Here is a 23,713-nt window from a genome sequence, read left to right as displayed (position 1 = left end):
CCCCCGCCCAATGTCCCTAACTTACTTTTGGCAGCAGGAGCACCACAGAGATGCTCTGGCCAGAAACCAGAGCATCTCTCCTAGAGGACTGACTCCCTGCTGGCTCCAGGCACGGTCTGGGACCATGCCTTGCTCTGCTGTTCTGCGCACCATTTTTTTTTTTACCCCAGGGATCTGATTTTTTCCCTGCACTGCAAACTTGCAGCACAGGGAACATTTTTCTGTTCCTGCACGTGCCTCTTGACCCATCTCAAACGGGTTTGAGACGGGGCAAGAGGCACGTGTGTGCTCGTCTGGATGCGCCCCTTGTGTGTATGCATTGTGATCGTCTGCATGGTACAGTGTTATTTTTTCCCAGGACCCCTCCCTCACTCATTGCTGAGGGTGAATGGTCCTCACTTAAGGTGTAACTGTTTAATATTTTACTTGAACCTTGTGATTCAATGTGTGGCCTGGTGCCTTATTTACTGCAAGCTATTTGGACCCTGCTCAGAAGAAAGATTTTATTAATTTTCTCATGGGCTTTCCTACAGCACTTATTACCATAGACCCTGAGTTCTTCCTGGAAAGATTAATTAATGTCAATGATCTTTGTGAGATGATGAATGTTGTTACATCCATTTGCTAAATTGAGAGCTGAGGAATAATATGAGGATTTGGATAAACATAGGTATCTAATGATTTTTTCCACGCTAAATTCAGTTATGTAAATCCGTGTTGGCATGTACAACAAGTATTCTTTTCTTTAATATGGGCATCAGACAACCAATAGAGTTACTGGGGATTTGAATAAACTGGGAAGTAATTTTGGCTAAACAGAAATAGTAAAATGATGTTTGAATCATAGTGATATATTTTTAGATTAATCTAATGCCAACACATAAGTGCAGGTTTACTGAACCGTTATGATAAATGTATAACTACAAATTGCAGGAATATGAAATTAAAGGATTGCTTTTTAAAGATGTTTCTTGCACTACTCAGTCCCATCTGGCCCTCCCACTTTTTTTTTATTATACATAAGCAAGGTAAAGAGCTACAGAACAGTACAGAAGTTTCTAATGTTATTAAGTTTGAGATTTTCGTTTAACTTTTGGGGGGAAGCAAATTGTTGATGTTAATGTTATTAATAATAAACAATTAGAAATCTAAACCTTAAGTGCTTTCTACATAGCAAAATAGAGTGATTACTTTCTGTGTAACATAATCTTGTGTTTTAGTTTATTGAAATCAGAAGTAGTTAAGAAACTGCACACTAAATTTTGGGCAGTAATTATTTTGTTGGTTTTTAAAAAAAGCTTGGACTATCCAGTCTACAATCTATAATTAACATTTTTAAACCTAAATCACTCAGCTATACTCCCAAATCTATTTTAGGCCAGTTTTCAAGTGTCCAATCTGCCTTTGAGTGGCAGAGCGCACACAAGTCCTGTTTGAATCAGTAGATGAAAATGGTGTTCAGCAGCTTGAAATTCAGGCCTTATTTACTGAAGTCTCTAAAAATGGACTTAGAAGCTTAATTTTAGTCGAGTATCTTTGTATTGGGGTATATTTAGATCTATGCTTGTGTTCATGTTTTAGATAATAGCAGTTTACTCTGTCAAATTATATTTCAAAAATAAAAATATTGTGAATATATATATTTGTTTTTAAATTGGCTTAGAATTTATAAAATGGGGTTGTCTTGACAGCATTAGAGGCAGAGGTCCTATACAGCAGCTATGCAGACCTTTCATAGCCTTGACCTTGTGGACCCCTTTTATGGAGGAGGTGGTGATTCACTTTCCATACCCGTACAGTCTCTTGAGAGATGTCCACAAAGATTTGTGTGATACTGCAGTTTGTGTACCAGTGCAGTAGAAGGTACCTAGACAGTGGCTTATTTTAAGTTGGCCACCATATAACCATCCAATTATAAAGATACTTGGTCACCTTTTTATTTACACTGCTGACCTTCAGGTATTTAAGAAATATCTAACCTGGTTTGTTGTCTAAATAGCATATACTTCACACATGCTACAAAAATCCTTATGAAAATTTGTCCAGACCGGTAAATATCCTGCCATTCCTTTTTAACTTCCAAAAGCCCTTAGTAAGTTCAGTTCATATCTGATTGTGTGTGTGTTTGTGTATGTGTACATATGCATACACACAGTCATAGGTAATTTTATCATATAGATACTAAAGAGAAACTGGCATGGGCATTCTGGGCTTATAGCAGGTATTCTCCTTTTGGCACTTAACCTGCATTTTTAAGGGCCTTATCCTGCAGATAGATCCATGAATGAATCCTGTGAGTCTCATTGGAGTGATACTAATTTTAATAGAAGCTACAGATGCTAGCAGAAAGGAATACATTGTTTTTTATCTTGAATAATGCAACAGAGATGATGATAGAAAAAGATATACGGACTGTTAAATCAGGTACTGAACCAGGAAGACCATTGCACACTAGTTACTAAGAATGCCTGGATGCTTACTTTCTCTATAGAAAAAGTTAACTAAACATTTGTCTAGTATTAAATACTACCTCAAATTTAATAACCAAGTCAAGCAAATAGGGTATTTGTTATTGCATGAATATTTTCAAAGGTAGGAGAAAGAGTAGAAAGATGGGGGCACTGTTCTAACAACAGGGAAGGACATTTAGGATAGGTGGAGTAATCTGGAGTGAAAAGGTATAGAGTCCTACTTCCATACCGCAGGGGGCATTTATAGCATGCTATAAAGGAGGAAAGTGCTTACCAGGATTGTTTGTATGGGGTGGGGGGGGGATATTTTCACTTCTAGTCTCTCTCCATGTCTGGTTGCTATTTCTAGTAGCAAATAAGTTTTTAACTTGATATGCATTCAAGTGGATTGACCTTCTATATCCATGTTTGGTTTTGAATCCTAGGTCTTAGTTATATTCCTTATGTGACTTGTACTTTTCAAAGCTTTTGTTATTTTCATGTATATTGACCTTCAAAGGGGTGTGAGGAAGACATGGGGGTAGAAGTCTATGGAATCTAAAGATAACTCATTTTTCAGAGCTCTCTCTCTCAACTGTTACCAGTTAATAGCTGTTTAACTTTCTCAGTCCATGTAAGCTAGCTTTAATACCAGTGTAGCATAGAAACTGCAAGGAAGTATGTTCCATTTAATGTGGCTGAAAAAACCATTTTGTGAATTATCTTTCTGGAAATATGTTTCTAATAAACCTCAACTAGAGTCAGATGATTCACTAGTCTTCAGAATAACATGGCAGGTTGTCCAAAAATGGTGGTAGAGGGAGAACTGATTAACTCCCCAACATCCACCCTCATTGTAATGAGAATGGACTGTAGTTGGTACCATGCTTACTTTAATCATAAGCTTGGATCTGCATTTTAGTCCTGAGAATATAGACACTTTCTACGGCGTTCCCACAATGATGGAGCTTTGATACTACTGGGAAAATTGTGTGATTGTCTTGGCAGAGGGGGTGTAAAAATATCTGTGGTTTGTGTGGCGTATTGGCTTGAATACTTCCTTTTCCACCCTGTGTTTTAAATTTCCATGTGCTGGGATTTTTAGAATTTATTTTTCTTAAATGTTGCTTTTCTCTAAAATCAGATCCCTGGTGTTGTTCAGACATGATGTACAAAAAATATTTGGCTTAGAAGAATGATAATTGGAAGAATGGGTGCTCTGAAACTACAATAGACCCCCAACTTATGCAATTCTGACTTACGCATGTCTTACGTTTACTTGATTTTTTTATTAGGGTCCAGACGGAAAAATGCCCCTCGAGATGCACATAATTCGCATATATATGCGAATGCTCATGAGATTAGCATATATATATATATATATATATATATATATATGCGAATGCCTCACAAGATTTGCAGGCAGAAACAAGTGAAGCTGTGCTACCGTTGTGGTAGCGGCATCTCAAGATGCATAAGTGAGACGCTAGATGCACCTCCTAAAGGCGATTTTGCTGAGAAAAGGGGGAAAAAAGCTATGACTAGGGTATGTCTGGGGTATGCAACCCCTCACTATTCTATTATTTCCTATGGGGAAAGTCCCGACTTATGCTAATTCGACTTGCATGAAATTCCCCCATAATGCAATACTCGCGTACATCGGGGTCTACTGTATTGCAATAGGCATGAGATTCTTTGAAATTTATCTAGCCATCCCAAATTACTATTGAATAGTAGTTAGTTACTAAGAAGATGATTTTTTAAAAAATGCTGTTGCCTTAATGCTCCTGTCTGGCCCATGAGAAATATGTCTGGAGTGTGTGTAATTGATACCTCTTAAGGTCGAAATGGGCAGAGAAGCAGAATTATCCCATGTGCTCTGAGTGATTTCACTAGTCAGGTAAATTTAGAGAATCATAGAGCATTTTGCAGTGTCACTGCCTCTTATTGTACATGTTGTATGAAAACCGTGATTTTTGGATTTCCAGGACTAATGTAAAACAAGTTTAATGAACATTATATTCAAACCATGCCTTCCTCTAAAATGTATAATACAAGAGAAGTAATTCTTTCTTAAAAAGCACATTATAATTTCCCACTGATGTGTGTTATAATTCATGGTTATTAAGATATTACCTTCAAGAGATTTTAACTGTACCTTATCTATTACACCTTAAATGTGTACATAGGTACGTAGAACTGCCTGGATCATAGAGTCTAGCTTCTTACTATTACCGTGTCATAGGATTCTTTTCTCAATCAGTTGTCATCTAGAAAGTAGTTACTTTTTACCTTCTCAAGTGACCACTTTGGTTATATTCACTTTCAGGTAAAAAATAACAGAATTTACATGTTATAGTAACAGTAGCAACATCTGCTAAAAAGCATTGTTTAAAATGCAAATACATGGGACCATCTATGAAATTCAAAATAACAAATTGTGACCTCCAGTCCCTGCATCCTGATGCTGTCTCCCTTAAAACAGTCTCATCCTGGAATGGAAAAATAGCATTTGATAATAGAAAACTTGAGGAACTACAAACTATGAAGTCCTGACTTTACTAAAGTCAATAGGAGTTTTGTCATTGCCTTCTACAGTGCCCAGTATTTTATTTTGTAAAAAGTATTTTATATATATTTCTGATGTAGATTTTATACCATTAGTTCTATCACAACATTGGTTGCACAACTGAAGAAAACAATAGATATTTTGAGCCACTGGAAATATTTACTGAATCATTTTAATGAAATACATGCATTTAAATTAAATGGCAGTAACTGAAGAAAACAATAGATATTTTGAGCCACTGGAAATATTTACTGAATCATTTTAATGAAATACATGCATTTAAATTAAATGGCAGTAACTGAAGAAAACAATAGATATTTTGAGCCACTGGAAATATTTACTGAATCATTTTAATGAAATACATGCATTTAAATTAAATGGCAGTAACTGAAGAAAACAATAGATATTTTGAGCCACTGGAAATATTTACTGAATCATTTTAATGAAATACATGCATTTAAATTAAATGGCAGTAACTGAAGAAAACAATAGATATTTTGAGCCACTGGAAATATTTACTGAATCATTTTAATGAAATACATGCATTTAAATTAAATGGCAGGAGAGTTACTTTAGTTTATTTGGATAAAGTAAGACTGTATTTGTAAGAAAAATACAGTGGATGATTGGAGACATCTTAAACATTGCTGAACTGTAAGATTTTGTTGCTGCTTCTGTTTCTTTTTAGAAAGCACTGAAATTAATGTCTTTGAATGGACAGTGACCACGTGTTTGATAAAGTAATAGTGCTTGTGACCTTAGGAAACAGTTTACCCCATACCATTTTGTGTTGGGGAGCTCTATCCATTAATTGTCCTAGTACACTGGAAACAGTTCTATCTGTTAACAGATTTACAGTGGAGTCAGCAGTGTTTTGTGGCAGGAGACCCAAACAGCTCAGTTTGGGTCAGAGTGGACAAATCTGAAGTGTAGGCAAGAAATTGGGTGTTTCCATTTACTGAATTTTAGATTATTTTGTGTGTGAAATTCTTAAAGAAATTCACAACCAAATTGCTTAGTATCAAAATCCATGAGGATTAAGAATCTTATTTCCTTTCTTCGTACCAATGTCCTGTGTTTAGATGTACTATAACAGAACACAGCAAGTGTAAAGCAGTTCATTTAAATTCATCAATCAGTTTTGACTATTGCTTCACTTTTATTAAATATCAAAAAGTTAAAATTAATTGGCTTTTGTTTGGGTGACTTCAGAATTTAAAACATGCTTTGGGGAACATGAATTTTTAAAAATTCTTTAAGGTTAAATTATTTTATGTGTAACAATAGAATTCTTTTCTCAACAATTTATGTACAGCTTTTGCTAAGTAATAAAATCAAGTGAAATAATTTACATTTATTGGCAAAAGCATACAATAAGACTATACATTCTGCTAATTTAAACAAAATTAAAATATACTATATAATGATAATGCAAAAAGATAGATAAGATAAAGCAGTGTAAAATAGTAGAGTAAAAAAATAAATACAGGAATTTATTTGATTTTTGCCTTTATTCTTTGTGCAAGTAGTGCATATATACCTAGGGAGTGTAGGGCAGGGAGGAAATTATTAGAGAGGACAGGCTGTTTTTTCTTCCTTTACCCAGTATTTAATTTTTTTCAGTAATGGAGAGATCCATCTTTATCTTATTTCTTCAAAGAATGAACAAGACCACAAATAGTGATTTAAGACATCTTTCTCATTCTTCGCACAAGAACATATCCTGTTTGTTTATGGGGTCTGACACCACCTGATCAGGATGACTGCATATCTTTTTAGAGTGAATCTCAGTCTAGTAATGGCTCCTTACTGTTTGTAGTTTGCAATTCAGGTAGGTCATCAGGCCAAAAGAATGCTTTATTAATCTCAAAATGGGAGATATTTGAGACAATCTTACTGATTGCATATCTAGCTGCATGCTGGCATCTTTAATTTTTAAATTTATATCTTGTTTTAAATATAGGGAAAATATTGGGTCAATAATTGTCAGTATGTTTCCCAAGGTATTTGTCTTGAAAATGTAAATGTTGTGTACCTATCCAAATAAGACCTTACTTAGAAGAAGAGCAGCTTATAAAAGGCACTTTTTAGGGTATCTGATAGGGGTACAAACTTTAATTTTAATTGAGCAATTTAGAGTTGTTAATCGAGCTAAAGTGCTCACATCGGGTTCCTGTACATGTGCAGGGAGGCTGCTCCAACATGCTTTAATTAATTGAGTCTTCAGCCAGTCTCCACATCTCATGTATCAGCATCCCCATGCTTCAAAATGATGGTTGGGCTGCTTTAACTCAAGCTTGTTCAATAAGCTTTAGTTAAAATACCCAAACCGTCATTGTGAAGTGTGGGGACACTGCCTCCCCCCGGGGGCCCCCCCCCCCCCCCCCCCCCCCACCTGGAGCATATGTAAAAACGCCCATTAAGCAGCCCATTTCAGATTCCATAAGCACCCCTATTATAGAGTTTGGTAAAGATAAAATCCACCTTCAAAATAAATTAGAATTTTTTTTCCCATTTTGAATGAACTATGGGGTCAGCATACCATAGCTGTGCTCTATACAATAAAATGGACTGTACCTTAAATCTATAGACCTTTAGTGCTATCAGTACCACCCTTCTGCCCATCTTACTATAAAAAGATTGTTTTGTTTTAATGCTTACATTTTTCTGTGTTTATTTCAGCTCAGATTTGTATTAAAATAAATTCCGAGGTATTTAAATTAGGACACCATCTCTATTCTCTTTTCCCATTAAACAAATATTCAGTTCCTCCTTTTGTTTTCCAAAACTAATACTTTAGATTTAGTATTGTTGACTTCCAAACTATCTGAGTCACAGTATTGCTGAAAGTCATGTAATAACCCTTGGAGGCCTGTCTGGGATTGTGACATTAAAGGTGTGTCATCTGCAAAAAGTAAGACAGAGACAAAATCATTCAAAATCATGGGTGGATGGAATTGACTCCATTAACTTGTTTTAGATCATTCAGAAGTAGATTAAAAAGTAGCAGAGCAAGCAGACATCTTTGTCATGTCCATGTTTTATTTGGGAAACTACTAGACAGAGCTCCACCAATCCCATAACACATGCTAGATGCTGTATTTGAATAGTAAGCAATGATTAATAAGATTGCCTTGTCAAATAATGTTACTGCCAGTTTTTTGCAGGATGGATAAAAATCAACATTGTTTTAATTGGATTTTTTATTCAATCAGATTTTTTTTATTTAATAATATTTTTGTTAAGGTGCTTTTTAAAAAAGAATCTATATAAAGAGTTTTAATTTAAGATACGTTAAAACTCAAAGATATAGAATAGGGATTATAATTTGTAATTATATACTACTGAGACAATATATTTTTGTAAACTTTTTAGAAAAGTTTTTTAAATAGGTCACAGCAGGCCATGCACTATATCAGGGGCCCACTTTTATGGGGTTGTCAGAGAGAGGCTCCTCTATAGATTAGTAAAGATTAAAGAAAACCACTCTACCCAATGGGACTCAGTGCTCAGTCTAGAAGATCCCATTAAGCATCTCTGTGATGCCTGGTTTCAGTTTTCAGGCTATGGATTTGTGAGAGAAAATCCTTGTTAACAGCAGTATATGGAGATGAGAAGTAACAGACCTGATTACATATCCATCAGTCCTCATGTCTCTCTGCAAGTTTGTGTACAGAGTCAAGCCCTTACCTCTCTCTAAAAGTTCAGCATTTCAAGAAGTTAAATTAATTAGAAGATTGTTGGGGGTGGAGTAGATCTGGGCAAGGAGGAGGAGTCTGGAGATAAATGCTAGGCGGAAGTAGAAACAAAAGAGAAACATTTTGAGCAGACTATTCCAGAAATCTTGAGGGATAAGTTTCTGAGTATAGCCTTTCCATTGATTTGAGATCTAGTGAGGGGATCGTATGGTACAAGGGAAAACCTATGATGGCAGCAGGCTTGCCAGGTCATAAAAGAGAGAAGATATCAAAGATGAGAAAAAATGTAGAAGTGAAGAAAGCCATACGTTCATAATATATGGCTGCAGTGCTCATTTGATGTCCTCCTAATACATTGTGGCAAAAATATCCCCCCAAAATCCATGATTATATAGTGAATTGGAGATAGTTCACCTTCCAGTGACTTCACAAGTATCTGCTTCAGTTGGCTTTGTAAATAAAATTTACCAAATGATAATTCAGTTTTCTGATGTAGCTTCAATATTAATCTGAAAAAATATCAAAATAAATCACTGCTTTAAAATGTATAGTGTGACCTTCTAAAATGAAACCTACATCTGTCTTTGAGTTGTGAATAATATGTACTAAGGGTATATCAAACCTTATTTCAAACTCTTTTTTTTAAACATATTGTAATGGCAAATAATACAACCCTTAGCAATGGTTCATGCAACAATAGACTTCTCTGAACCAGTCTGCTCTTCTACCAAAATATTATTTTCAAAGATCTATGTTTATAAATAAGAGAGTAGGTGTCTCCCAAATATTTTGGCTACAATACACATAAAACTAATAGGACAATATGCTGCAGGATTTCTGTTATCACGGTTTTTTAAGATTGAGATCATTATGTTGGGGCGGGGGGAGGGAGGGCTGGGGAATCAAGGCAAGGAGCTTTTCTATTACTCTGTAAGGATATGCATGATCTTACTTGAGTTTCAGACCTGAGGTAATAGTCAGCTTGTAATTTAACAGATAAAATTTTCTTCAGCAAACAGCCATCACTTTACTCACCAGTAGGTTGTTAAAACTTTTTAAAAAATGAAACTCATGTTTCTTCAGGAGTATGCATATAAGGGATTTTTTGTCCCTTTAACTGTAATGTCCCAAAAATATCAATTATCTATATTTTTCTCTGGCTCCCAGTTCCTTCCACAGCCTCATTTGCTACTGTTTCTACTTTCTAGCCATTAGTTGTTTATAATTTAGTTTAATCTTAATCTGTGAGAAACTGGCACAAGTATGTTTAGACCTGTATGCCTTGAAGACGTCTGTTAAAAGAGGTTTTAGCTTTAGAGCAGTCCTCATCAAATCATGGGTAGGGCCACAGATACCTATTCCCTACAAAGGCATTATTTTGTGAGAATGTTTTCCAGCTATTGAGTAATTGCTTCTTGGGGCTCCTTTTCTTTGAGAATGTGAGATAAGTGGCCTGAGAAAGTATCTGCGAATAAAGCAACACATTTGTCTCTTAGCTCATTATGCCATTTGTTTCTCTTCCTGTTAATTACTTCTAGTCTGGGGGTTAATTGTATACTTTGTGGGGAAGACTTCATAAAATTCTAATGAAATTTAATTCCCTTACATTTCGCAGAATTTCAAATTATTTGTACTTGCACAACACGTGGTTCTTTTAGTATGTATTCTATCATGCTTGTCCTTCAGTTGTAACAAAAGATGAATGCCCCAGGAACATAATTTCCAGTTATCTATGAAGCATTAAAAAATCCTCTTTTGCAAAACATTTGAAGAAGCATCACCCTCCTTTATTGGTGTCTTATTGCATACCATTGCTGGACAGATTCTTCATATTTCATTTATTGGGACAATGGAATTAAAACACCCGTATATTAAAAAAAGTGAGGTGAAAATTAAACCTTGGTAGTGGAAAAATATTTTCCCCATTAAGTTTATCAATTATAAAAATATATGTTAATTTTAGTCTTAAATTAAGTTTTCCTTAAAATTAAATTAAAGCTTATTGGCATTTTTAACCGATGTGTAGAGCTGCTTAATTATACAACAGATTGCAATGGTTGTTTCATAGACTTTTTCTAGAACTAATGCAGAACACTTGAGTAATGTCTAATGTTCTCAATTGGGGTGCCATGAGCCCCTTCCAGGGATGATAAAATGTGAGTGACAGATACTGCAGCAAGGATAAAATGTCCCATGTGCTTCCTGCAGAAGCAGAATGAGAAGCAGCTGTGGCTGAAGCTAGTTGTATTCCATGCTCTTCCTGCAGCCCTTCCTGGTTTTATCCCACATGTTTCTCCTGGAAACAGAGGCATGCCAGGCAGATGGGACTATCCCTTGCCCCTCTTGTTCTGGGAGAAGTATGTAGAGACATGCTGGGAAGGGCTGTGGCAATGCCCATCCAGAGAAGTCCCACTGTGCTGGAGTAGCTGCTTGTACTGCCTGGCTGGAGAAGCTGGGTTCAGGGACACTCATGGCAAGTAAGATCACCATTCACCTTCTCCCCCTGCCCCCCCCCCCATACATATGCATTGACCTCAAGAGCACAGGGGAGTTTTGCACAGATTACTGAACTTGTTAGTTATCCTTCTGCTCTTGCTTGATGCTCTTGCCTGCTTAAAGTTTCTCAAAAAACCCTAATAGAGGCAGGAGTGTGGGGGTAGCACCCTGTTTGAGAACCACAGTGGTAAGCAGAGGCATCATAACAGTAGTTCTCAACCAGGGATACCACCAATTTTATTAAAGTTGTGGCGGGGTGCTCAACTGTGAAAAGGTAGAGACCACTGGTCTAAAACAGAGATGGTTCCTGTGCGTATTCTATAGATGTTTCTCTTTGTATGCTTTTTAAGGACCTAGTAATTTCTGGGCCTGTTGTTTTAGTCAGGATGAATATGAAAAATTGTCTTGTGGTACTAATGCTGCATCTCTTTGACAAAAAAATTCAATTTGTATTTCTTTAAAATCAGTTTCTTAGATTATACAAGCACATGTAAGGAAAAATGTAGAGTTTGAAAGCAGCTGTTCTGTCAAGGTATAACAGCAATATCATTATATCCTACAAATTTGTTGTAATGATCTGGATTATAACATTTGGGCTAGGGACAGACATTCAAAAAGCCTGAGCCTGAATTGATTGAATCTTTGCAAGTTAGTCTAACCTGGCTAGGCTGAACCAGTTTGTAACTGGACAGACATTCCTCTGGACTTAGGAAATGCAGGCACATGCCTGCAGTGGCTTAGGCTGGAACCTGGGGTTGCTAAAGCAGCCCTCCCTTCCCTTCCAGATTGCTGAGCTGAGGGGGCACATGGCCAGGCATGGGCAGGATGCTGTGATTAGGGAAGCCCTCTGTCCTCCCCCCCCCCCCCAAGCAGCCCAGCAGGGAATGTTTATCACTATATTTTATGTTTTTTCTACATACCTCGAGATACCAGGTGCAGCTCGTGAACGCTGAGACGGTGGGGTGGATGGAGCGTCCCATGGGAGTGGGAGGGGGGTTCCCCTGCACGCTCACTGACGGACCCAGGAGCGGACCAGAAATACTTCTGGTCTACTTCCAGGTCCACCAGTGAGCACGTGGATGGCCCCCCCCAACACTCCCACGGGACGCTCTATCCACCCCAACATTTCAGCATTCACAAGATACACCTGGTCACACCTACACCTTGTGGTATGTAGAAAAAAACCTATAAAGCTGTGTCTATGGCCGAGTCACCAATTCTCTGAATCAGAATCAAATCTTCAGAGTTAGCTTTGGCCGAATCAAATCGGGACAGTGATCCAAATCAACAAATTGTATCACTGTCCTCTAAATCGGGCCGAATCCAAATCTGAATTGAATACTGCCTGCTTTGCACACCCCTAATTACCAGCTATTTGTTGATTCTGTCTTTGTCGCATGTGCCACAGCTCAGAGGTAGCCAGTATGTGGTTTGCTAGCTAATGCTGAGGTGTCTGTGAGGGATGGGAGAATGCCTGCTTAGCAGAGAGTGGTGTGGGGGGGCGGGGAACAGAAGCCAGACAGATGCCTGCAGAGACCACGGGAGCCGCAGCCAGGGAGCTGAGGGGAGGGACTAGCCCTGCTATGAAGCAGAGAACCTTTCCCATCCCAGAGAGCATGCTGGGATCCTGGGGGACTCTGGTTTAGTTTAACCAGGAAGGGGTCTGGGACAGACATTGCATAAACCAGTTTGAGCCAAATCAGTTGAGTCCGATACTACATTCAACCAGGTTTATCTCAAATTTTCAAACTGGTTTATGTGCACTGAACATCTGTTCTGTTACAGGGTTAACCAGTTTCTGATCACTTAAACCAGTTTATCTGTAGATCTGTTGCTAGCCTTGGAGTTTTACTATCAAGGTATCTCTTAGGATAATTTGAGCTATATACATAATTGTTTTAGTTTTCTACATGTTTTTGGAAATCTAATCTTTTCATGAATTCTTTGCAACCCTATGTTAAATATTTGGATTTGGGATAACTTATTTTGTATATAATATTTCACAATTTAATCTTTCATTTTTATTCTGATGCCTGTTTGTCCAGGAAGCTAATACATTGTTTTCCCAATATTTTTTTTTGATCCTCAGTGTAAATCTCAATACCCTGCTTCTTCTCTGAGATTCTTCTTTTTAACTCTTAAGAGTCATAGAAAATGATTTCTAAAGCTAGCAAGAATTGTACTTCCCTCATCTGACTTTAGAGCAAATAACTGTCTTCAGTAACTTCATCGCTAAGTTCACAACTTCCATTTTTAGAAAGATACTTAGTCTCAGATGAAGGACTCTCAGTAATGGAGAATCCACCATGTTTCTGGATAAGTTGTTCCTAGAGTTAATTAACCTCGCTGTTAAAGTTGTACCTTTTAACAAGTCTAAATTTGCCTAACATCAGCTTCCAGCCATTCCAGTTTTGGTTACTACATTAAAAAGCCATAAACTATGTAAAATCTTTTTTTCATGTGGGCACTCGTAGATTGTGATCAGGCCACCTCTAAATCTGATTTTGAATAAACTAAATAGATTGAATGAATTAAATCAATTGAGGTTAAGGCTCACTAGAAAAGGCTTATTTTCTTAAGTCTTTACAATTTAATCTAAGCAGAAGAGTGACTGCTTTCAATTCTCAATGATGTCATAGTTTTGTTATTGGGAGTAACAGTTGTCTGTGGGGCGACAAAGTAAGACTTATTACAGTGGCTAAGATGGCTTTCTACAAAATCCAGGTATCACAAAGAACAGGCTTACCCGATGTCATAGCTGAAAAACAAAGTTAAGTCACCTAGCATTTTGCTTAAATACTAGCATCTATGTTAATCAGGGAAATAGGTTAACAGAGTAAGTAGTGTATCCTTTCCTGGTTTGGTAATTACTATTATATGGACTCCACTCAGGGAGTATGTAATCACTTTTTTTTTTTTTTAACTGATTTAAGCATAAGCGAGGGAGGGCTGCTATCTTATTGTACAGTGCCCTAGTGTATACTCACAGAGCTCAGGAATTTTCCCATTGTAAGACTTTTCATTGCTTTAAGTTCCATCTTTTACTTGTATTTCTCAATCAGTCATTTTAATTTGGGAATATTGTGAACTATAGTGTATGATGGCTCCATTGTCTTGGTTTGGATTGCTACCAGTTTAAGATCAAGTGTAATGCTCGTAATAGTTCTGCTGATGTATTCTGAGTGAGTCTGTTCTTTTTATGTTAGCATTCTTTTTATTGTCCTTCAGACAACCTTTGGCTTATAGTTGTTCCTTTAAGTTTCTCTTAATTTGGTGAGGAGTCTTTCAGATTTAGTTGAATGCTTATAACATTTCTGTGTTTCAGAAGTATAAATTACATTGTGCTCTTCGTAGGCAAGTTTCTGTGGTTAAATGTGATATCTTTTATTAGACCAACTGAGTAGTTGGAAAAATGTTCTTTGCAAGCTTTCGGGCACAAGCACCCTTCTTCAAGCATAGGGAGCCTCTGCTGTTGGTTTGAGATCTCCTGCGATGCCTGAGATTGAGATCTCAGATCAACAGCAGAGACTCCCTGTGCTTGAAGAAGGGTGCTTTTGCCTGAAAGCTTGCAAAGAACATTTTTCATCTGTTCAGTTAGTCTAACAAAAAATATCACATCTACCCAAAGAACCTTGCCTACATATGTCCTAAGACCAACACGACTACAACCAAAAGCTTTGTAACATTGTGCTCTTTAGGATTATAAGGAGCCCAAAGTTTCTTTTTAACAATAGCTTTTTCTTAAGGCTTATTTAAAATTTCTTTGTAGTACAAAGAAGTGCTGTCTTGTTGGCTATTCCTGCTACTGTATTTGGCAATGAAGATGATTAATTGTGCTGATACTTCATTTGCAATTTATTTTTGTGTGTCTCCTAACATATCAGTATTATATACTACAGTTATATTGAATTGATGCTTCTTCAGCTATTCCTTATAAATGTTAGTTATACTAATTTTATACTTAAAATTATTTTATACTAATTTGATACTTAAAAATCCCAACTGTATCAGTTGTCTTATTCATTGGGGTTAGTTAAGGGAATGGTTTGGCCTTAGTCTTGCATTTGCTCTCATCTAGTTTAATAAGGATACTCCTGTGTGTGGGGGTATGTGTGTGTGTATGTGGTGGTGGTGGGGGGGGTATTTGCAGGATTAGGGCTTGTATTTAATAAGAGAAGCTTCCAGAATTAAGATTTTATATTGTAATTGTTGAATGATCAAATTTCCCTTTATTTCAATTTATAATATTGGCAAGCAAAATTCAGAAAATACAAACAAGTTTAACAACACTAGATTTCATCATATGTATGTTTGCCTTCCATGGTTTGGATATGTTCATTTATGCCATCTATCCATATAGAATAAGTAAAATTTTCACGCTTGTCATCTGTATACTTGAATTTCATTTTGAATATTAATAAGCCCTGATCAGCTCTATTGAATTATATCAATTAAGTAATAAATTCAATACATTTTGTTTGGGTAATGTACTTTTATAATCCATTTGTAATGAGTAGAGTCCATTTTATTGGAGCAACTAAATATAAAAATCTGTTATGTATTATTTTGGCCTGGCAAAAAGAAAGCAAAGAGCCATCAAAGGTAAAGAATATGCAGAAGCTGTAATTTCCTTTTTACCACTGAAGAATAGATTTGGCTGGATTATACTTTCAATACTAATCTATCTCTGTGTGGCCAAATGGATTTTTGGAAACCTTCAAAGCATATTTATTTTCTGTTCTGTTCACTTCAGGCCAAATGTTATAAATGTAGTGTATTTTTTTGGAACATGCACTGGTGTTATGGAAAAAGAAAAGAAGTTAAGATCTCTGATCTGTAATGCTTAAATTGGAGTTGTTGTTTCATGCAATTTGGTCCTGGCTAGAGATGTATATAAATATAGATGTAGATATTTCAACTATGTTCTAAATGTTATCTCTTGCTTTAGAATGAAATATCATATTTAGAATTCCTTATTAACAGCTGCAGCAGAATACAGGTCAAAGTCTGTCTGCAGTTTTGTAATTCTCTAATACCTCTCAAACAGATACTGTGTGTGTAAAGAAATTTAGGAATGAAAAAATAGGTCTTCCACTGATAAATATGTCTTTAATTTTCTATTACTTTAAGTAGAATGTTTCAACATTTTATTTTGTAGTCAATAAGAAAATACAGCCTATGTAGCCATACACGCCCTATGTAGCATGTTTTCTTGTTCCAAATACTATGTGACTGTTTTCCAAACATCCAATTTAAGACTTGATGTTTTAGTCCTTTGCCAAATTACCATCTTAATCTTTTTTTTTTTTTGTAAAATTTTAGTTATTCCTCCCTCATCCAAAAGCCTTCACTGTCCAAAATGTATTTATTAGCAAGGTTGCACTGTACCTTTTATGACTGTAGTTCTTATTAATGGATTCCAGCTTTTAAAAATATATTAAAGATCCCCCCCCCTTTTTTTTCCTTTTTTTTTTTTTTTTTCCAAATAGATGATAGCATCTCTGCTGCAAGCACATCTGATGTCCAGGACCGTCTTTCAGCTCTCGAATTGAGAGTGCAGCAACAAGAAGATGAAATCACTGTGCTAAAAGCAGCATTGGCTGATGTGTTGAGACGCCTTGCAATCTCTGAAGACCATGTAGCCTCTGTGAGAAAATCAACACCAAGTAAAGGTAATGATGCATGTTTGTGAAGTAGTGTTTGTTGGAATTTATTTTACAGATTTTCACTTTTTTAATATTAATTTTTGGAATTTTGTATGCTGGATTTACTTATTTATTGTCATCTTGCATATGAACCCGGGCATCAATAATGTGATTTGTTTACTTTTCAATAAGATTTTATTTATTAAGATATACAGGGCATGGGCATGCCTTCCCTTGGAATGGTTTCAAAAGGGAAGGGGCGCTGTTGTTGGGTAGTGTACAGTATGTGTTATTCTGTGTACACAAGCCTTTAGCTATACAAATGTAGCAACCCTGTTTCATCCAAGGTCAAAGTTGAGGTGATTTAACTCACTTGTATCGCTACAGCCTTCTGCACAGGGAGCAGTTAGAATGTAACAGCTGCTGCCGGCTCCTGAGGAGAAACAGCTGCTACTCCCCCTTTGGAAACTGCTCCCAATAGAATTTTTGTCCATGCCAATAGGTACCTGAAAAATGAGAGATTTCCTCCTCCCACCCCTACCCCATTCATCTTTGTTGTAACTGGCTCTTCTATGGAACTCCATTTCCTCCTCTTAAAAAGATTTTGTTATGCTTAAATGATAAGAGACTGTACAGTGGGATTGTTTCAACTGTAGCCTGAGGTCCAAATCCCCAGAAAATCTTTGATCTCTTCCCAGCTAACTGCAGTTGGGGAAAAACTTGGTCAATTGAGGCTTTTATTAGAAGCTGGCTAAATAATAATTTTTAGCTTATGGCCATCTAAGTAGAAAAATGAAAGTTGAAGGGACTTTTTATAAATTGTTACGCTTATACATGCAGAGTATTTACCATTTTTGCACCCTTCCCAAGTTACCACTAGTGGCAGACCTTTTGGGTTTCTAGTAGGCCTGTACGAAGTGGCTAGTATTCACTTCGGATTCAGATTTGGCCAATTTGGGGGACAGTGATTTGATTTGGTGATTTGAATAGCTGTCCCGAATAGATTTGGCCAAATCGGATTCAGAGATTTGGTTGCCATTGATTTGGCCAAATCTCCAAATCAAGCAGGCCCCATCTCCCACCCATTCTCCCAGCTCTGTCTTTGACTGCTCCTCCTGACCCCAGTGTTCTGGCTCTTAAAAAAAAAAAAAAATGTCCCACACTCACCAGCTCCTATTTTTTAATAGCTTTGGAACAAGCCTTTCTGTTTTCAGAATAAGAAGTGGGCATTGCTGTGTGTAATCCTGTCAAACTATGTATGGGTTAGATTCACAACTGGGATCCACTACTGTGAAATCAAGAGTGATAATAGCATGAAATGAGTAACTAACAGAATGGTGAAGCAGGCCCCAGGTATGCTTATGCACATACGCAAGCACAAACATGGGCACTTGTGTGCACGTGCATCACACAAATACCACGTGTCCACGCACATAAATGTTGAAAGTATGAACACTGAAAATGCAGACCTTATAAATGTTTCAGATGTAGAAGAGTAAGGCAATCAAATTATTATAATTTTTCCAGTCCCTGTGCCAGATGAAAGGAAGCATTAACACTTAATTGGCACAGACTCTGAATCCTGCCATTCTGATAATTTCCTGAATGGTGAGTCATCATCTGTGGTTATGAATTCAGCCTTCATTTACCCAACATTTAACTGATATTTCATCAATATTAAAACTTCCTTATCAAACATTCTCTCTAAGTTAAATGCTAAGAAGTCTGTCAGTATAGTAAGTCTTTGCAAACTGCTCATTATGGCAGAAAGAAATCTCTTTGATGTAAAGCAGGGGTTGTCAACTGGGGGTACGCGTACTCCTGGGGGTACTTGGGACAGCCCCAGGGGGTATGCATGGTGGCACGGGAAGCAGTGCACGGCAGCAGCATGAAGTGGTGAATGGCAATGGCGGCCACTGTGTGCGAGATCCCCAGCCCCTGCCACTAACCACTCTGTGCCACTGCCACACACCATACCCTGCCGTCTACACATGCATCTGGCTATCAGCACCCCACTCCCCCCTCCACCCATCGGGAAGGGGACACACTTCAGAAGGGGTACCCACCATAAGGGGTATACTCCTTAAAAAAAGGTTGAAAACCCCTGGTGTAAAGCCGTGGATACAATTTACCTACTTTGGGCCACCATTTTCCTACTTGAATAGTAAAAGTTTAACCTGAAGGTACTTAATTTCTAATTCATTGTTTAAATGAGATGGTTTGATTTTTTTTTTTCTGAGTTACTGGGTGCCTTTGGCTTCTCTTTAAGTGAGAGGGAACTCTAAATACAAAATTCAATAAGACTTCATTGAAGTGAAATACATTTTTCAATTTTAGACCCTCCTTTATTTTTGACTGAAGTTTAAAAATGAGGTTTTTGTTCCTTTTTTTTTTCTTGTATTCAGTAATAAATATAATGTCATCAATGTGCTAGGCATGATCTATTCATATACTGCAGGGGTGTTCAACCTTGTGTCTTCTGGCCTTCTGGGTTCCCCACAGGTCCAGAAATTTGGCAGTAGGGGAATGTCCGAAGCATTAATTGCTGCAGCTCCCCTGACACCAGCTTTCCAAACCTGTGAAGCCCTGCAAACCGAATGACATGGCCCCAGGCATAGAATCATGTTGGTGAAGGGATCGCTCTGTGCATGGGCCAGGGTCAGCACGCAGGGCCAGGCTGAGGCTGGATCTGGCATGTAGACTCGAGCCCGTGTGCAGGGCCAGTCTGTGGCACGCTGCCCTTGCACCAGATCACACCTGCAGATCAACCCCAATGCTGGATCTGGCTTGCTAACTGGCCCTGCACCACTTGTCTGGCTCATGGGTCTGAAAGGTTGAGCACTGCTGTTCAGTGCAATTAAGGGGTACAGACATTTTTCTAGAAACAAATCTGTTGCAATGTCTGTGTGGTAAACTAACTGTATCCACAAGCCACATCTTGAAGCGTGCTCAGCTTCCCACTACAGGCTGCCTCCTAATCTGAGGAGCACTGAATCTGCAGCACCGTAGCTGAAACTGCAGCACTGAGTATGCTATTATCATTGCTAAGTGAGAGTTTAGTTTGCCCACTCCAGTGTATATCAGCCTACCTGTGACTTCTGATTTAAGAGTCAGTACAGAGCTTTGGGGTATCCCTGCTTTGTATTGTAAGTATACCATGTTGACCTGGGGTTGGGGTTTTTTTGGATTGGGGGGGGGGGGGGGGGGGGTTGTTTGTTTTTGTTTGGTTTTTGTTTTTAACTAGCACTGCAGTTAACTTTTATTTACATTTAGCCACAGAATGCTAATTTGCAACCTTGTTCAGAAAGATTCAGTTTTATCTTAATGCTTAGAATCCACAGGTCAAGCTAAATGAGAGCTTAGGAGGGGTGTGTGTTATATATCTTTTTATATAATAAAACACACAGCTGATCTTTTTCCTAGACTCTTTCTGATAAGCAGATGAATTTTGGCATTACCATTGTGCTCTTTGGAATGTTCTGGCTTTTAGTCTCTATTCTGTCTACTGGGAAAGCAGATGGACATTCTTAATTGAAAAAGAGTTTGGGAAGTGCTTATTTAGTCAAGATGAAATTCTCCCTGAAAACCCAGATCATTTTCCCCCTTGTAATTTACTCAGGCCCCCTGAGCTAGAATAATTTTACTTTGGTCTCTCTGTTGCTTGCAGACATAACTAATGGAGTATCTTCAGTTAGGATGCTTTGAATCTTAACCATTAAATGGTAGAAATATTTAACTAGATTTTCTGTGAACTTGCACCTTGAGTGATTGTTGAACTTCATTCAGTAGCAGAAATAATGAAAGACTAGTACAATGTATGTGTGTGTACACAAATCACAGCCTATTATGTAAATTAATTACAATTAATTGCAGCCATTTTTATTTGAATAGAATAATTAGGTTTTTTCAACAGAAATGGAGTGACCAGAAAAGTGAATTGTCACTGTTAATTTTACTCTTGATTAGTGGGTATCTTTATTATGATTCGGCTACACGTACAACACTAAAAAGTGACAGAAAATAAATTGTTTGGCTGTTGACAGTCACTGACTGTGCACAAGACCACAATTTTACTTTAAGAATTAGCTTTATACCTGTACAAATTTAGCCTGAGAAGTTAATATTTGGAATGTGCATTCCACAATCTGACTATATAATAATAAAATATTAGTGGTTCATTTTAAATATTTTTTGTAATATGATCGCTACCTTATTTGCTTTCTGTATAGTAAAGGCATCTGAAGCTGTAAGTATTTTTACAAAGGAAAAATAGGTTCTTTTAGGAAATGAGAATAAGTTTAATAGAAAATTATATCATCCTTCAGAAATCAGATTTAGGAAAGTCTCATATTCTTAAGAGAAGTGATTGCAGATGTATAACAAGATTTAATTAATATCGACCTTTTACTATGCACTGTTTACTGTTATCTAACTCTTGCTGTCTACAATTTGAATTCTTCATCACAGATGCTAGTGCTGTAGCACTCCTAACTCTCAGGTCATAGCCTTCTATAATATAATTTAAAAGAAAGCAGACCCTGTTTGTTCTTCTGAGGGGGAGGTTAATTCTGTATAAATTCTATTGCTATAGTCCTGATTTAGGGTAATATTGTTTTTAAGGATATCACATGAACACCTGATGCATGTCTAAATGCTTTAATAATTTAGAGTTTTAGTACAGTCATAAAGAAAATTTAGAAGTTTGTTTGATAAATATTTGAAACATAAAATTGCAATGAAAGTAGTGCTGGGAGAACCTATCTTGAGTTTTTCTTCAAACCAAAAGGCTATGCTATAAAAGTTACTCAGTATTTAATATATATTTATGCTAAGGAACATTCCCTCTAACTTGTTGCTGAGACACAGCTTTCAAAACCTCTGTACATTTCCTGTAAGTAGTTTAGCAGTAACTTTGAAGAGGTACTTTCCACAAACTAAAAATGAGTTGTGAACTGATTAAAATCATATTGAAAATGGGACACACAAAAGAGTTTTTTGCATTCTCATTTTTCCACAACCCAAGAGTTAATATCCAAACTCAGTGTGTCAAAGCACTCCTAAAGCCTTTGGCAAACTGCTTTATTGTGATTTGTCCCTGCTGGGCTTTTTAATTTAAAATAATCTTGTGTTACTTTTCTTATGCTCTCTCTCTCCTTGACTAGCATCTGTGCTTGCTGTAGATAAAAGCTAGTCATTTTACTAGCATCCTAATATAAGGGGTATTTTTTCTTGTCTGAATGTTTATGTTGCAGTTATTGTTAATATATTAAGGGCTTTATGTGGAAACCTTTTCAGTAAATAGAGAGATTTCAACAGAGGTGTAGTGCATCATTAAGCACATTGCTCCAATAGGATTTTTGGTCCATCCAGTGTTTTCTTGAGCAGTCTAATCCTTGAGATGCTGAAAGGTGAGCTGTGAGTTGTACAGTGGTTACTTTCTGTGTCTGTAGCTCTTCACATCTTAGATTAGATTAAACTAGATGAGAAGGTATTTCGTTAGGAAACCTAACTCATCCTAGCAAGGTGTCAGAAAAGGGGACACAGTGAAAGGAGGGGAAGAGGGTAGAGGGAGATTCAATAGGAGAGTACAACTTATGTGTTAGAAAGCAACTAACAAAGCAGCAAAAAGATATTTTATATAGCCCAGTTTCTGTCTCAATATTTTCCACTAATCAGCTCTTGACACAGGAAATCCTCTCAACACAAATGTAAAAGGAAGGAGGTTATTATAATATTTCAACATTTCTGCAGAAACCACTAAGCAAACTAAAAGTAAATATGCAAAGCAGAAATGAAGGCTAATATTTGTCCAAAAATGAATGGTGTTGATTATTCTTAGAAGTTTACTCTGATTAGGAGCAGAATTGTTAGCCTAACCTTTGTATCTGTGTAGATACCCACATAATTGGGAAGCAATGATGATTCTTTATAGCAGTGTACTCAGAGCTGGTAAACTGACAATATGCATTTATGAACATATATTTAGAGGACAATATTGTGTCTGGTGAGGTTTATAACTAGGATACAAGTGTTCAGCAGTAATAGGCTTTTATAAGTGCTGTATTTTTGTGGGAAATGTTTTTTTGTGAAAACCTGGAAGAATTGATGTCATTCGCCTCTTTATTTGATAACAGCAGTTAACATCCACTGTGTGAACTAAAAAAAGGCTACTTGAACAATGGAGAAGAAAGGAAGGCAAAGAGTATTTTAGCACTTCTGGCTGCCAACAAGACAGATTGTATCACAGCTGGTGCCTGGGAAACCCATTAAGACCTCTCGGGGTTCAAAATGAATGTAAGCCAAAAATGTAGCCTGTAGGCACTGTGTGTGAGGATGAGTCCATGATGCATAATGGCATTGGGAAGGCATAAAAACATAAGAATTGCCATTTACTGGGTCAGACCATAGGTCCATTTTGCCCAGTATCCTGCATCACACAGTAGCAGAGAGTAGAGGTGTACTGATATTTCAGTCCTGTATTGGACCGGGAATACGGATATACGGAAAATTAGCAGTATTGGCAATTAGCTTTTTTTTGCCTGATGTGACAGATAATGTGGCTGATAAATGCATCGTCCATGCATGCAGCCGCAGCATGCATGCAGCCAGGTGTGCAGCCAGGCAGCGTGGAGAGCAGCTTGGAGAGCAGCATCCGGCTGTTGTGGGGGGGAGGGAAGGGGCTTAGGGGGGCAGATTGAGGCCCTGCAGTGAGGGAGTGAGGCAGGCGCTGCATAGGTAGGGCGGGATGAAGCTGCGACTAGCTTGTCCAGGGACCACTGACTTATGTGGGGAAGTATGGGGCCACTGTTCATTGTCCCAGGTGTCCAAGGTGATCCGCCCCCACCAGGTGATGCT

At 37.4% G+C, this 23,713-nt stretch overlaps 1 protein-coding gene across 4 annotated transcripts in view; it reads left to right on the top strand.

Annotated features, from left to right (window-relative positions):
• The window catches only part of EML4 (echinoderm microtubule associated protein like 4), a 132,083-nt gene that overhangs the window by 15,624 nt on the left and 92,746 nt on the right, over positions 1-23,713 (top strand). For all 4 annotated transcript variants that reach the window (XM_025207734.1, XM_025207733.1, XM_025207732.1 and 1 more), the window contains exon 2: positions 16,703-16,885. In XM_025207734.1, coding sequence (XP_025063519.1) covers positions 16,703-16,885 — 183 coding nt within the window. The remainder of the gene's footprint in view (positions 1-16,702; positions 16,886-23,713) is intronic.

This window comes from Alligator sinensis, unplaced genomic scaffold, assembly GCF_000455745.1.
Source record: "Alligator sinensis unplaced genomic scaffold, ASM45574v1 scaffold173_1, whole genome shotgun sequence".
Lineage (NCBI taxonomy): Eukaryota > Metazoa > Chordata > Crocodylia > Alligatoridae > Alligator > Alligator sinensis.
The sequence above is the reverse complement of the archived record's forward strand: the minus strand, read 5'-3'. Positions and strand labels throughout refer to the sequence as shown.